Raw genomic sequence first — 16,154 nt, 5'->3', positions numbered from 1 at the left:
AGGATTCTGTTTGAAAATCATGAGTATTTGGTAATATTTTTGAAATCCCTATGCCTTCAAAATTGCATGGTCCAGCGGTCTCGAGTCTTTATCGGTAGCCTGTTTACAACAAGGTTTTCAAAAAACTATTATTCTACAAATTCTTTGAAGGAAAGGCGAAAAGAACCTAACATCACATGATATGATAAAAATTCTTTTAGTATTTTGGTCATCCCCATCTCTATCTTCAAAAAAGAGATGACATTTATGTATATCTTTATATCCACTCTTAAATTGACAATTTGAGATGGGGTGTAGATCCTCACAAAAGAATTTGGGATCCTTAGTAGAAAGACACCATTTACAACAATCTCTCTATGGATTTTCACCCATTGGCAAAGACCTGAATATGATATTGCTAGGAAAAATCCAATGAAATACAAATTTGAGCAAGAAAACACAATTATTTAAGATAATGTAAAGTGGCGTTAGATGTGCTAAAAATTATTGTAAGAAAAACCTTACCAATAAAACACAGTGAGATAAAACATAAACCAAGGGAAAAGAAAATTATAGTATACATATGTCTATTAATTTGGCTTGGTGTGGTAAATGTAATAAGGTAAGTAAATTAGTGCAAATTGGTTGTGACTTAGTATGATCTTATGCCAACCCATAATATATTTTACAAAATATCACCGCCCGCGTTTTGGAAGGCGCATGGAGTTTCACAGGTGTCCAATTCCAAGCTCAGAAATAAGACATTCCACTATAAACCTTAAAAAGAGGTAGCAATTAAAATAGTGTAGAGATGAGTTTGGTCTTATGTCATAGTCAAACCACATGGACCATTCGGTCCACTCGGTCCATATACGGGCCCTACAAGCCCACCCCCCACTTGCTCCTTCCTCATTAACTATTGTATTGACTGGATCTGGATGAGTTGAAAAAGTTGGGACACGTGGATGAGTCATCGACCCTCAACTTCTTTCTTTCTTTGTTTCTACAGTCACACTGTAATACAGATACTAGGATAAATAAAAAATGTGTGATCTGTTTGATGTAACAGTAATTTTCTCACCCCTACTTTGCTTCTGCTTGCATCATTTCTCACGTCAAACTCCATTAAAGTTGTGGGCAATATTGGTTGCAGGCAGCTCTTTCTATCAAATTTGGTTATAGATTTCTATTATTTATTTATTGATGATTATCTCGATTCAGTCTGTTCAATCATTTTGGTTGGTCAATGCAGAGACTATCACGCATCATGCTTCTGCTACGCCATATATATATGGTCCTCATACATCTTTCTAACGTTCTTGTTACTTCTTAAGTACTATTATTGAAGTTTTATTAATTATCAGAATTAAATTTAAGGTTTGGACCGCTTGGTTAAGTATATATCAGTGAGACCATGCTACTACTTGTTCGACGTATAGATAGACTTCATATCATATCATCTCTCTCTCTCTCTCTCTCTGTATATATATATATATATATATATATATATATATATATATCCGGTTCTACCCGCTACCCGCGCTCACCCCTAGTTGTAGCCTTTATTTAATTTGATATTAAAATTAAATAAGTGAGATTACGTTTAAATATGTGTTCGCATATATTTAAATAAATTATCATTATTGTTAAATGTTAATATATATATATATATATATATATNTGATACAGATAACTTACACAATAATAGTATACCTAACATTAATAATTGTAGTAAATATAATATTTATAAAGGCTATGCTTCCAATCAATCTCCATATGAATAATATTGGCAACTGGTTCTCTTTAGACCTAGTATTCATAATATCTTCCTTTAAACAAATCTTCTATTTTATTCTTTATTTACACCACCTACCAGTCCCACTCCATACAAATTTCGGAAACAAGAAAAACAAAAATCACAAGATATCATACCAGTTACCACCTACATCTTCATTTAAAAAAAAAATGTTGACGAGATCAGGTTCATATATATTATGATGTCTCTTTTATAATTTTTTTTTTTTTTTTTTCACTTATCTATTCTGATACACAGCGTATATAATATACAACTTTTGAAATAAATATATAATTTATACGGCAGAATTTTGATAATTTGAAATATTACTTGCAACTTTCCGCTGTCTCCATCACTCCATGATGAGGGGTCTCTTAATCTTCTTTATAACAGCCGGTCCATTCCATCATCATCGTCCATTCTGCCCTCTCCAAACCAATAATACAAACTGGAAAAAAGGAGATAACAACAAAACATGCCTGTCATATTTACGTGATATGTCTTTTTCCCCATTTTAAACTTTACCATAATTGATTTACTAGCCGGCTCATGTAAAACTGTTATTTTGTAGATAGTGGGTAAGGATTAAGGAACTGTCTATTCACTGAACCTTGGAGTTCAATGTTATATCATTTAATAAATTCTGGATCATTTTTAAAGTATATATATTAATAAAGACGTAACCAAGGTTGAGTAAGTGGATTCAAAACATCAAAAATGATAAATTTACAATAAAATATATAGTACTTATATTTAACCAATACAATTAAAATAACACTTACAAAAAAATTACAATTAAAAAAAATTATCAAAATTCAACTCATAAATTGGGGTTTTCAAACAATTTCTATTGACCCAATAAAATTCAATTCATAAATCCATGAAAACTCATCAAATCCAATTTTAAATATCAAGTAATTAACTAATATATCAAAGTTAAACCAAATCCCCAGATGTCAACTTAGGGTTTTATCAATTTTTTAAATCATTTAAAATTAACTCACTAACTAACCAAAATTTATCAAACCCAACTTAAAACAACAACTAATAAACTCATACGTTAACATAAATAAAATTAAATCAAAACCTACATCAAAATGTAGGAATTTAATCTTCCAGTTTCAAACTCATTTATTAAACTCAACAAAAACCGATAACTCTTGATTTTTCATTAATTAAGAAAACTGAAGGAAACGAATTTTAAGTAAAAAAATAAAAATAAAATGAGCATCATCTTATATTGTAATCTAAAGGAATAGACTTTCTTGAGTATCAAACCAAAGTAAAAATATAATATAAGAGAAAATGAGAGGAAACGGAGAAGAAAGAAAAGTTAAAAAAAATGTTAATTAATAATTATTTTTGAAATTTTTAAAAAGTTTAATCCACAACTCTATGTGTGGCTACGTGCCTAATATTAATATATACATGCGAGTGCGACAGAATTTTTAATTAACTTTACATATATGACATATCCAGTTCTTATGTTCACATATTAGACAGGTTCCAGAATAGTGACATTATTTACAGAGGGTTAAAACCTTGGATATTGGCCTATAAATGGAGGCATTAAGCACAGCAGTTCCTCCAGTACTACACAGAGCAATAATGGAAAAGATGGAAGAGAAAAGCAGCCATGTCAAAAGACAAAAGGGTGGCATGATCACCATGCCCTTCATATTTGGTAAGCGCTCTACTCTAGCTTAATGCACTTTAAGAAATATTTTCAAATTTGCTTCTTTTTCTTCTTCTACTTAATATCTTATGATGGTTTTGTTGATTTGGTGTAGCAAATGAGGTCTGCGAGAAGTTGGCCGTGGTGGGGTTTGGTACTAATATGATTAGCTACTTGACAACACAACTGCATATGCCATTAACACAAGCTGCTAACACTCTCACCAACTTCGGAGGAACTTCAAGTTTGACGCCCCTCATCGGAGCCTTCGTCGCCGACGCATATGCCGGCCGCTTCTGGACTATAACAATTGCTTCCATCATCTATCAAATTGTAATTAACACCCTCTCTCTCTATTGATATTCTGACAACACCTGAACATACGAAACAGATACCAGTAACTTTCCGTTGCCATCAATAAATTTAATTTTTGATAAAAAAAAGTTGCTATCATTAAATAATATTAATATATGCATATGCAACAGAGAACGATAGAACAAGCTGTGTCAACATCAAGTTAATTACCCAAATTTGCGTATCAAATTAATCTTGGTCTTTCTCTTCTAATGACAGGGAATGGTTTCTTTAACACTGTCAGCAATTCTTCCACAACTGAGGCCACCGCCGTGTGAAGGTGAACAAGTGTGTCAACAGGCGAACACTGGACAGCTCACAATTTTATATGCATCTCTCCTGCTTACAGCTCTCGGGTCGGGTGGAATCCGACCCTGTGTGGTAGCATTCGGGGCGGACCAGTTTGATGAGACAGATCCGAAACAAGCAACAAAGACTTGGAAATATTTTAATTGGTACTACTTTTGCATGGGGGCTTCCATACTTGTGGCTGTGACAGTGATTGTTTATATTCAAGATAATATTGGATGGGGCTGGGGTCTCGGTATCCCATGTATTGCAATGTTCATTTCAATTATTGCATTCATCTTTGGGTACCCGCTTTACCGGAACTTGGATCCAGCTGGGAGCCCATTTACCCGATTGATACAAGTGTGTGTGAGTGCGTTTAGAAAGAGAAAGCTGGCTATGGTTTCTGATCCGAAATTGTTGTACCAGAATGAAGAACTTGATGCCTCTATTTCTCTTGGTGGAAAGCTTTTGTACACTAAACATATGAAGTAAGTCTCTCTAATTTTTCTTTCTATAAATCAAAGACCACACACCAAATTAGGTTCCATTAACATCAGAAAATGAAATTACGGCATGAACTTTTGCTACTTGACCCACATCATGTGCAAAAAGTGTTCATAAAATATTCACATTGAAATGTAGCAGTAAATTAATGAATTGTTTATTTAACTTTGGTAGTAGCACTAGCAGTCCCTTTTCAAAAGGTAAATTGCCTTGGAGTTTGATTTGCCGTAATAAAGATTCACACTGATAAATAGTAATCAGTATATTCACTGTTATTTTACAAGACTTTTTAGGGTAACGACGAAATATCAGCCCTTTCATGAGTAGTAAATTTAAGTAAATTGCTATTTCATTTACTTTCTACTTTTATGCATAACGTATTTAAAATGATTTTGTTGATTAAGAAAAATGATTTTGTCAAGTGATCATTGATGCTAGAGCAAAAAGATAAAGAGAAGATGATGACGGATCTAATTGTATCCACAATATGAGATTGATGATGGTGATCTGTTTGATAGTGGGTGTTATACTGTTATTGGTTTGGAAGCAAACAAATGAAATGATCAATTTGTCGGTGCATACGATACAGGGTACACTAGTTGGAGAAGTGTAGGGACCGCAATTTCAGGCATGGTTTTTTGAGCAGCAGCAGCACCACATAATTGATCTCTATCGTGGTTGCTTCCCTGCTAAACAACAAAACCTTGTGATTTCTTTCACACTTATCACAATCATGCATGAACCATCTGATTTAACGCGTATTCCATCTTCTTCTTCTCTCCTTCTTCTTTACGTACTAAACAAGCGTGTGATAAAGAAAGATGTATGGCGTTAGAAATATGACTACATGAGTTGAAAAGGTTGAATAGGATACAGTGAGAATTTTGTTTCTTTTATGTGGCGCAGGAATAACTTACAAGTTTTCTTTACATTCCCCACCACCATCTAGTGGCGTGAATTAATTTGGAAGCTAATTCATTAATCACAAATTGACACGTTGTGAATCCAGGTTTCTCAGTAAAGCTGCAATTGTGAATGAAGAAGACAATCTGAAATCTCCAAATCTTTGGAGATTAAACACTGTCCATCGCGTGGAGGAACTTAAGTCTGTGATTAGAATGGGACCAATATGGGCTGCAGGGATTCTCCTAATCACAGCTTATGCACAACAAAGCACATTCTCCTTGCAACAAGCCAAAACCATGGACAGGCACCTCTCAAAGTCCTTCCAAATCCCTGCTGGCTCCATGTCAGTCTTCACCATGGTCTTTATGCTCTCTACAATCGCTTTATATGATCGCATATTAGTCCCTGTTACCCGGAAATTCACTGGCCTTGATCGCGGCATCACCTTCTTGCACCGCATGGGAATAGGCTTTGTCATATCAATATTAGCCACTCTTGTTGCTGGCTTCGTCGAAGTGAAGAGAAAAGAAGCAGCATTGGCACATGGGCTCGCCGATAAACCTCATACAATTATTCCCATTTCAGTGTTTTGGCTTGTGCCGCAATATGGTCTTCATGGAATAGCTGAAGCCTTTATGTCCATCGGTCATTTGGAGTTTTTTTATGACCAATCACCAGAAAGCATGAGGAGCACTGCTACTGCATTATTTTGGACGGCGATTTCAGCTGGGAATTATATTAGTACACTTTTGGTGACTTTGGTGCACAAGTTTAGTGCTGGAGCTGATGGATCAAATTGGCTGCCGGATAATAACTTGAATAAGGGAAAATTGGAGTACTTCTACTGGTTGATCACATTGATGCAAGTTGTCAATCTTATTTACTATTTATTTTGTGCCAAAATGTATACTCTTAAGTCCCTTCAGATCCATAACAAAGAAACTGACTCTGAAGATGGAGGAGTAGAGCTTGAAAGCAAGGTTTAGTTGCAGCTTCAAGGCAGAATTGGGATTTACGTAGTGATGGAACTAGCCATATGTAGGGCACTTGGGGCTAGCTAATTAATGTATCTCTAAATAATATGCATGTAAAATTATGACATAGAAATTAGTATGTACAACTTTTTGTACGATTTATCACTATAGATGTTAAGAGAATGTTCTCTCTTTTCATTTTAAAGATTCTCTCGTGATTTGATCTTTATCTAAACACAATACACTGTTGAGATTGAACTATAAACATATCTTTAAAAGAAGAATTCAGATCCTAATCAACCTTAAATCCATTATTGCATTCTCAAGAAAGCCTGCTAACCCATGGAAACAGCATGGGCTCATATTAACAGACCCCGGCCCAGATCCATTCTGGCCAAACTAAGACCTCGCAAAATGAGCGTGAAAGTCGGCTGAGGCGGACATTGACGTTTGATTCTCTCCATTAATCAGAGGCTATTAGTCATACTTCCTTGGACAGACCGCATCTGTAGCAAAGTTAAATTTCACGTACACTTGTTAACTCATCCGAGAAACAAACAAAACTAGAAAGAAAACCCACATTAACACGTAAACCTATCACATTCACATACAACTACAAGTTAGACCGTTGCACTTGTCTTCCTTTTTCATTTGAGTATTCTTACAGAGAATGTTAAAGTTTTGACAAATTCTAACTAGTACAATTCACGAGTCCTGAAGCGTATATATATAGAGTCAAAATGAATCAGGACTTAGTAGAATACAGATTTGGAGACGCGAGACGTGGGGTTTTATCAACAACAAGAAGGACAACAATGTCGACGCCTTTGGGTGTGATCGTTGGGGCGTTCGAGGAGCTGGAGAAGTTGCTGAATTGTGGAAGCAATAGCGAGCTCCGATTGGATAGTTTCTGTGATGCTTCTTCCTTGGTTTCTGTTTTATTTAGTAGTCTTGGCCTCGCTTTCAAATTCGCTGAGTTGGAGTACGTCTCCAAGGTTCATTTATCATTTCTTTCGTCTTTTCAACTTTCTTTTCAATCCTTTGTTTGTTCTTTGATATTGTTACCAAATTGTTCTGTTTTCTTGAGATTTCTGTGTCCAAATTAAACAACCATCAATGCTGATAGAGTCTGTTTTGCGTCTTGATTACGATTTAGCCCATTTAATCATTTCACCTGCAGCATATTTTTTTGAGACTCCTGATCTCTCACTTTTTAGCTAGGCTCAAAAACTTTTTTATTTTTATCAGTTTACATTAATTGGCTATCTTTTTTTTGAATGGAGTTCCGTTGAAATTTTTAATTGTCTACAGGCCCCAAATGTAGATCATGGTACCCTTTGGCCTTTTAATTTCCCTTTTTTTTTTTTTTTTTTTTTTAATGCTCATTGAAACTGCCATCTGCAGAGAGGATTATGTTTCCAGCTGCTAGAATGATATTGATAATTATATTTTCTCTACTTGAACATTCAATGAGAAGAAAGTTATTGTTGGCCGGACTGGAGGGGTTCCAGAGTTTCAACAGTAATCCTAATTGTTAGAGGTGTTGATCATCTTGCTTTTATGTCTTTTGGTGTCAAATTTTGTCCCCGGAATGTAATCTTTTGTTCACTGCTGATTCGTTGGACCTCCCTGTCACTGGATCAAGTATCTCGGCCGATCATATATGAGCCTGTATTTAGATGTGGATTTATTGCTACATGCATTTAAGCTTGCCTTTCTATGTTATTATGTTCGCATATCATCAATATGTATTTTTCACAGTGAATTATGTTCTGTAATTTCATGTTGGCTTCATTTATATGATTTGGTCTAATGACATGATGCATTCAGGTAAAAAATCTTGTACAAGCATCAAAAACCTATGAAACATTACATGAGATACTTGATAGGGATATTGCAAATGGCAATGTGAAAACATCAGGAAGTAATTCCCGTAATCTTCGAAGAGTTCGGCAGGGTCTTGACCTCATCAGAGCTTTATTTGAACAATTCTTGGCAACCAAGTATGCTCGGCCCCTTGATGATTACTTCTTCTTTTCGCTGCAATCATTAAACATGTCAAGTGTTCTATGATATATAAATGTGCTTATCATGATAGGTCAGGACAGTGTCAGCTTCAAATTTTATTTTTGTTCTTTGGTTGTAATATCTGGAATTTTTCACTTTCAGTGATTACTCCTTGAAGGAAGCAGCGTCAACAGCTTACACGCAAGTTTGTGCACCCTACCACTCATGGACAGTCAGGACTGCAGTTTATGCAGGAATGTGTACTCTTCCAAGTAGGGATCAACTTCTGCTGAGGCTTAATGAAACTGGTGAGTTTTAACCATCTTTTAAATAAATAAGTTTGGTAGTATGAAATCTAAATTGATCTTTTTTGTAAAGGGTATCATTTTTATTTAATTATTTTCAATTTGAGACCAATGATAATGATAAACTAAGCAAAAATCAGAAGAATGTGCACATATATTGTCCAACTCATAAAAATTGAAAGGCTTTCTCTGAAATCTCTGTTCATATTCAATGTGGAAATTTTGAGTAAATTAATGACATGTTTTACTATTTTCTAATATCAGCCTCAGCTTCTTATGAATGATGCTAATGTACTGTAGTGACAGTAGATGAGCTCATAACAGATAAAAAGATATTGTTTTATTCCGAAAATTTGAAATACTACAAATTGCATGAGCATACATTTTCACTCTGTTCTTTCTTATCTTTTTCCTTCTTTCTTTCTTTATTTTTTTCTCATTTCTCTTTATGGCCCTCTTTTGACTTCTTACCAATGGTAAATATCAAATTACTAATGGATTTGAATACCATACAACTAGTAAGCTATTTCACCAAATAAACCGTCAATTGCTATCAATATGAGTTAATAGCCTGAATTTCAATTTACGTGGATGTCTTTGAAGATAAATAGAAGCTTATATGCAAATGATTCGATTATTTATTGAACTTAGATATTCGGGTTAGAACTTATAGTTACTGCTTTATTTTCTATGAAGAGATGAAATTATGTTGTACTCTCCTGGAGACCTGAGCTACTTTTGTCAATGTTGTTGCAGATAAATCAGCAGAGAAGAAAATGAAAAGATATATTGATGCTTCAGTTCCAGTTATACAGTACATTGATAAGCTTTACATTTCTAGGAATATCAACTTGGACTGGTAAATTCATTTGTCGTACAAAAACATCAGATCTTCCAGGACAGTTTTTACATAAAGAAATCTTTGCTTCAAATCTCTTTCTTCATTCAGCAGCAATTATATTACTTTTCTTCTTATCTTCCGGCGGCTGTTATCTTTGTAGTATATATTTTCTAAGGTTCATTCAGCTGCTTCCGAGCATTTCCAGGCAGACAGCAGAAGCTGTAAGTAATCTTACATAGTCTCTATAAAGAACGTAGGAGATAAATCAGGTCATTTGTACATAAGCATTTGTCTTTAAACAGGGACACTTTGTATTCGTCCTGTTGATTATTTATCAATAGATAATGGTATTATAGAAATTTGCTGACACTTGAGTCTGAATTTGAAGGTGGGTCCCGTTTTATAAGGTAATAAAACCATCTATCATTTAGGATCATAACATAATTATCCATTGCTGACCTATATTAATATCATGATAACACTGATATAATTTTGTTGTCTTCTTACTGTTTGGTAAAATGGATCTGGTGTTCATGAATTTAGTTAATTCAGTAAAACTCAAAAGTTAATATAACTCACAACTTATTTAATGAAACAGCCACATATTTCGAATTACGACCTTTTGGACAAAACAATTTTCACTGGGTTCTGTCAGAAACTTCAGAGTTCTTATTGCTTCATTATAAATTAAAATCAACTCAACACATCTGATATTGTATATGAGATCTTAAAAAATCAAAACAAGATGAAATGCAACACGAGCACATTCTCACCGGGACTACTGCAAAACCACTTGGCAAGGCACTTTGCTAAATAATAGACGCACCATTGTTCCATCACCCGCCGAAGAATGTAGGATCTAATCAGCCGGATTCACTACATCGAAAGCCCAGAGACCATCTACAATGTCAGGCTATCTGGGTTTGCAACGATCTTTGAAAAGGTTTGAAGGAAGGCTGCCAAGTCAGCACCATAGATAATTCGGTGATCAGCTGTTACATTTACCTGTAAACAGAATGACATGCCAACTCAGTCAGGTTCAGTGGAAATATCTAATCATTAGGAAAGCTTTGCTGTATTTGTAACCAAATAAGAGGGTGTTTATTTTTGAAGTTTATATTCAAACAGTATAAAAACACTTCAAATCAAGTTTCAACCTTGTATTCTTCCTTTCACAGCATTCAAAAATCTCATGAATGGTGAATGCTCAAAAAGAGGAGCTAAACTCCAGTTTCTACCACTCTAGATGGCACTGGCCATGCTAATCCGACTCCAACATTAAGCTGGGTGGCAGAGTTGTTGCTGACAACGAAATTATTTAGGCATTTTTCCCCAGCTAGCTAAACAGTTACTTTATTTTCACCCCATTGATATCTCCATAACATGTCATAGGCTTCCTAGCTATACCCATGTCTTAGCAATAATCAACACTCGGAACATACAAATTTAGTCAGTCATACAGTCACCAAATGGAAATTAACAGCCCAGGATGATAAGCTAATCTCATTCAAGATAACTTCCAAAAAAAAGCATGTGCAATAGGCAATAGTTTGTATTCGTATGATTCATCATGTTAACCAATAATTGTCTGATACTTAATAAGTTAAGGGGGCAGGTTTCATATCTCCACAAAGTTATTGTTGAATATCTCTGTTAAGAAACAAGATTTGCTTTCTTAATCAAACTTTAGATAAGTTTTAATACTCTGACCATTGGTCATCTGGTTTATGGATATCTCATCCCAACTTGCATCAAAATAAAATATCAGTAACATAGCATGGATGTTCCTTTTAAAAACTGCAAATTGCATCACATTCAAGTTACAAGAAGGTACAACAGAGCATATCAGGAGAAGCAAAGAATGAAGTATATGAGCAAGTGATACAAGGTTAATATAGATGGTCGGCTTAACAAGAAAGATTTGGTTTATTTCAAGGACGTTTTAGAGGCTAAATCTTCTGCATTGTCTCTTGTAGTTGGCAAGGTCTCTTGCAACTGTACAAGAGCTTTTGGAATCAAATTTTGCTCATAAAATGCTTGGGATTGATTTAGTTTTGGGGGATAGGTACACCAAGCACACTATTGCACAGCACCAAAGGGTCAAAGTGGAGCAAAAAACATCTTAGTTCATTGAGGGTATCAATTCCAACATTCTACAAGTACTTTTACATCTTGATCGCTATTGATCTAGGAGCAAGATACCAGAAACTATGATACTAGCCCCAACTCTATTGTTCCAAGATGATTGAGAAGCTGTTCCTCAATCCTGTGCCTTATGGCATGGCACACAGGTCTAAACTTGGTGAATGGGGAGAGGGTCATACTTCATAGTGGGAAATGAAGCTTTTGAGCCCGACCATTTTGGACAAAAAAAGGTTTGTAGCAATTAGAAGATGAAAAAACTTATTATACTAAGCAAGATCCTCACTGCAAAATGCTTCGAATGGACCATGCCATGTATATCACAAGGTCCAATTATTGTTCAACAAACGAAACTGGCTAGTGTTTTCAAAGGAGTTCAAAACTCATTCTTTCCATTCTATTTCCAATAGATTTAATACTGTCAAATGGGCAAAACCCCCGAATTATTTCGTTTACCCCTGATGCTAAGACAATTGGGTTTAAGCCATCTTCTTTAATATACAGAAGACACATTATCCTCTTACAAAAAGAACCCAACAAAATTTGTACCTATGATAAATACTACTTAAGCAGACTCAAGCTCCTCAAATACAGATCACAACTGCAATGTGATGTAATACATTAAGTAGCATGACATTGATGCTATGCCTACAATATGTAACATATTAAAAAAAATGGATGCGAATTGTTTTTCCTTCTCATTTGTATATTCTGCTCAATACGCAAACAATCATTTAAATCTTTTATCCTATGTCAGGGTCCAGATAACAGGGCTTATCATTTAATATCGATTAATAAATGGAAATTGAACTCACCAGCATTTTACTCTTCACACTGAAGAAACCATCTTTATCAGCCACCACGGTTGGCTTTGATGCTCCCACAGCCATGATAGCCCCCTGAACATTCCCAAACTTTTAGCATATAATAGAGATAAATCATGAGGTAATTGAGACGAAAAAGCCTAGTCCTTATTACTCACCTGGCCAGGAGGAAGAATAGCATCAAATCTGTCCACTCCAAACATGCCCAGATTGGACAGAGTGAAAGTCCCTATCAGCAATACCAGTACAATTTATGAAACCATAAACACATAAAATGGAAGACATAAATAAACTGATGAAAATGAATTAGTAAAAACCTGAATTGTACTCATGGGGCTGAAGTTGCTTCGCTCGAGCTTTGTCCACAAGCTCTTTCCATTTTTGAGATAGCAAATACAGATCCAACTGTGCCAATAAAAACAAGTTACTCGTTAAAACTAACTCAAAAGTCTTAAGACCTACAGGTAACTGTGGTAAGATCTCTTATAAATGCATAGGAGGATTTCAGATCCCCCTCACACCAAATTGGGGGCACTTGCTTTAAATTCTTCAAGAGGAAAAATAACAATAATAGATACAACATCGAATAGAATGTATTATATATGGTTGTGATATAAAATATCCAACCTTATCTGCATCCTGAAGAACAGGTGTTATCAAGCCACCATTGATAGCCACAGCAACCGCAATGTTGATATTACTATTGTAAGTAAAACTCTTTCCATCTTTACAGGTGGCATTAACAACCGGATGCTGAACAAGAGCCATTGCTGCAGCCTTGGCTAACAGAGCAGTCATTGTCACACCCTTTGGCTTCACCTACAAATTCGAAATGGAAAAATATCAGACACAAAAAGAAAAAATTAATTAATAAACCATCCCAGAAACACAATTCACATTTATAGATACTTTACCTTCTCATAAAGGGCATCAAGGGCATCAGTAGTTATCGGGTATCCAACACGAAAAGTGGGGACTGAAAGACTCTCAATCATATTCTTCGATACGGCAGACTGCATTGTCGTAAAAGGCACAACACTAGAACCCGGAAGTGGAGGAGGGGCAGCTGCCGTACTTTTCGGCGGAGTAGCCGCAGCTGGAGCTGCTACAGTAGGAGGTGCCACATTCTTAGAAGGTTCAATTCCTGCTGCCTTTTCCACGTCTTCCGGAGTAATTCTGCCAAACGGCCCCGTTCCAACCACCGAATTAATATCCACTTTGTGTTGCTTAGCTAACTTCTTGGCGAACGGCGTGGCTACAATCTTTTTGGGCCCACTCGCAACTGTCTCCGCCGGTTCTTTGGGCTCGGGTTGTGAAACAGCAGGGGCGGGAGCGGGAGTGGAAGTAGCAGGAGGAGGAGAGGGAGCAACAGCTTGTGGAGATGAAGTAGCACCATTCGACGCGGCTTTAGCCTTGGCTTCAGCGATTTCATCCTCGGTCTCGGCTAAAATCCCAATCGGCGCGCCAACAGGAGCGGACTCGCCTTCGGGAACGACAATCGCGGCAAGAATTCCATCGTAGAAAGTCTCGACGTCCATGTCGGCCTTGTCAGACTCCACTACGACGACGCTTTCGCCTTTGGAAAGAACGTCACCCTCGGACTTGATCCAAGAAACAATCTTGCCCTCGGTCATGGTGGAGCTGAGAGCGGGCATGAAGATCTCACGGATTTTCGATTGGACGGTGTAGATTCTTCGTCGACAAGACTGAGGCTTGTATGCGGAGAAGGAGGGAAAGGATTTCCATGGGAGTGAAGTGGAGACGGAGGAGGAGAATGAAATTGTAGTTTTGGAGAGAAGAGGAGAGGGAGAAAGAGAGGCCATTGTGGTGTTTGGGACAAAATGTGAAGACTGTTAGGGAGTAATTTGAAGACTGTGAGAGGAAGGAAATGGGGGGAGAAGGAGAGAAAATAGAGGGAAGAAACAGAGGGGCGGAGAAGACGAGGAAGAGTTAGTTGGAGGCTTTGAGCTACCTTACTGTGTTAATATCGCCCCTCTTTAATTGTATTTGCCTTACAGTCATCAAGTTCGTTGCCTTCTTTTCTATTTCATTCCATTTTTTAAAAGTCAATATTTTCTGGTATTTGTAATGACAAATTAAATCAAATTTACGTTTAAAAAAAAAAAATTCAAGCAATTCAATAATGAAAGTATTTGTTTGATACCCTCGAGGGATTTGATGATTTAAAAAACGACTACTTAATATATCAATTATTAAAATGACTTCCCTCAAACCATGTTTTTATATAAACATTTTAGTAGTTTAGTAGTATTTTATTTTATGATCGGATTGTTTAGGTTAGTTTATGTACACCTTGACTAATCTATGGAGTTTATTAAATTCGGACCAGTTTGTGTATACGTCGACTAATTCTTGAGACCCATTAAATACCTTACAAACCCAATGTTTCAAAGTAAGTTATAAATATGATAAGTAGTCTTAAGGTTCAAACTCAATAAATCAATAAGAGGATTAAGCTTTCTTGACTGTCAACCAAACTCTAATAATTAATTATTAATGGTATTAAATACTTCATTCCTTGATATATGACTTGTAATTAGCAGGAAAGAAAAAGTGAAGTACTGTAATTGGAAGATTGTATGTTAATAGCTTGATGGTTCACGTCTTACCATGTTTTACAAAATTCGGGGTCTTTAACCATAAATGAGTTAGTTGTTTTGTTGGTAAAACTATGATGTCTACTTACGCTACAAAAAAGATTAATAAGAGTTCTATTAGAATATAATTACCAATTTTTGTAGAATATGTAACAAATTTATTCTTACATACTGTTGACGCCCCTTTATAAGTAAGTCATAATTCTTTATATATTTATTCAAAGTATTTTATTAAAAAAAATGCAGTTTTTCAAAGAAAAATAAGTTCATAAATAGGAAAGGAATTAAAAAACGAATGGGCCAAGTGAAAATGGGTTGAATCTTATATCCAGCCCAAAGTATCAAACCACAGAAATGTTAATATGTCAGGTACAGGCCACGGGTCGCTACTGCCCACAACAAGGTTTGGTTACCCATCAAGCTAACATTTTATTAATTGGTCATTTTCTGAGAAAATCTCTTAAATTCATGATTTCATACTAGATGAGGCTACCTTTCTATTTATAATTGTATACATAATGCGAAAAGATTTACCAGAGTGATTTACTGCCTTAGATTTTCAATAATATCGCAATAAAAAATTTAGTCCAAAATTTAGCATATTTTAAGTAAACATCTATTTGTATGTATAATCATGTATGTTCGTTATGTTACAGTTAATTGATATTCTATTATAAAGAAGTAATAAAAAAGGTAACAACATTTTTATATTATTTTTGTTTTACTTATTTTGTTTTTGGTGATCGAGGTTGTCCAAATCAGTTTGCATGTACTTCAACTAATCCCCCAAGACAGGGGCAGATCTATGAATGAAACTTAGATGGGTTAAAGTAACAATTAACATAAATAAAAATAAAAATAAACACAAATATTAGTATCAATAACATTCTCATTAACTAATACATATATAATTGTCATCGACGAGATTTCATCTTTTGA

The 16,154-nt window shown here is 35.4% G+C and overlaps 3 protein-coding genes across 4 annotated transcripts; 2 read left to right on the top strand and 1 right to left on the bottom strand.

The window, feature by feature from the left end:
* The first annotated feature begins 3,310 nt into the window (after nt 1–3,310).
* On the top strand, nt 3,311–6,685 carry LOC116107500 (protein NRT1/ PTR FAMILY 3.1). Its single transcript, XM_031393768.1, has 4 exons — nt 3,311–3,458; nt 3,565–3,782; nt 4,023–4,582; nt 5,608–6,685. Exons 1-4 carry the CDS (start codon nt 3,335–3,337, stop codon nt 6,488–6,490), a joined length of 1,785 nt encoding a protein of 594 aa, XP_031249628.1. The 5' UTR covers nt 3,311–3,334; the 3' UTR covers nt 6,491–6,685.
* Nucleotides 6,686–7,148: 463 nt separating this feature from the next.
* LOC116107443 (ACD11 homolog protein) lies at nt 7,149–9,686 on the top strand. Its single transcript, XM_031393718.1, has 4 exons — nt 7,149–7,473; nt 8,309–8,481; nt 8,648–8,793; nt 9,547–9,686. Exons 1-4 carry the CDS (start codon nt 7,219–7,221, stop codon nt 9,651–9,653), a joined length of 681 nt encoding a protein of 226 aa, XP_031249578.1. The 5' UTR covers nt 7,149–7,218; the 3' UTR covers nt 9,654–9,686.
* A 53-nt stretch (nt 9,687–9,739) lies between these two features.
* On the bottom strand, nt 9,740–14,622 carry LOC116107442 (dihydrolipoyllysine-residue acetyltransferase component 4 of pyruvate dehydrogenase complex, chloroplastic). 2 transcript variants are annotated; one of them, XR_004124468.1, is made up of 7 exons: nt 13,512–14,622; nt 13,225–13,416; nt 12,915–13,002; nt 12,756–12,826; nt 12,589–12,672; nt 10,405–10,636; nt 9,740–9,873 (listed from the first exon to the last, which is right to left on the bottom strand). XR_004124468.1 is itself a non-coding variant. In XM_031393717.1 (6 exons), the coding sequence occupies exons 1-6, from the start codon at nt 14,418–14,420 to the stop codon at nt 10,532–10,534; spliced, it is 1,449 nt and encodes a 482-aa protein (XP_031249577.1). In that variant the 5' UTR covers nt 14,421–14,622; the 3' UTR covers nt 10,199–10,531. The 2 variants fall into 2 exon arrangements, 1 of the variants encoding a protein (XP_031249577.1); XM_031393717.1 differs by lacking the exon at nt 9,740–9,873 and having other exon boundaries at nt 10,199–10,636.
* Nucleotides 14,623–16,154: the final 1,532 nt, after the last annotated feature.

Source organism: Pistacia vera, unplaced genomic scaffold (genome assembly GCF_008641045.1).
Source record: "Pistacia vera cultivar Batoury unplaced genomic scaffold, PisVer_v2 Contig539, whole genome shotgun sequence".
In the NCBI taxonomy this organism is placed as follows: Eukaryota; Viridiplantae; Streptophyta; class Magnoliopsida; order Sapindales; family Anacardiaceae; genus Pistacia; species Pistacia vera.
This window is presented reverse-complemented; position numbering and strand designations above follow the sequence as displayed.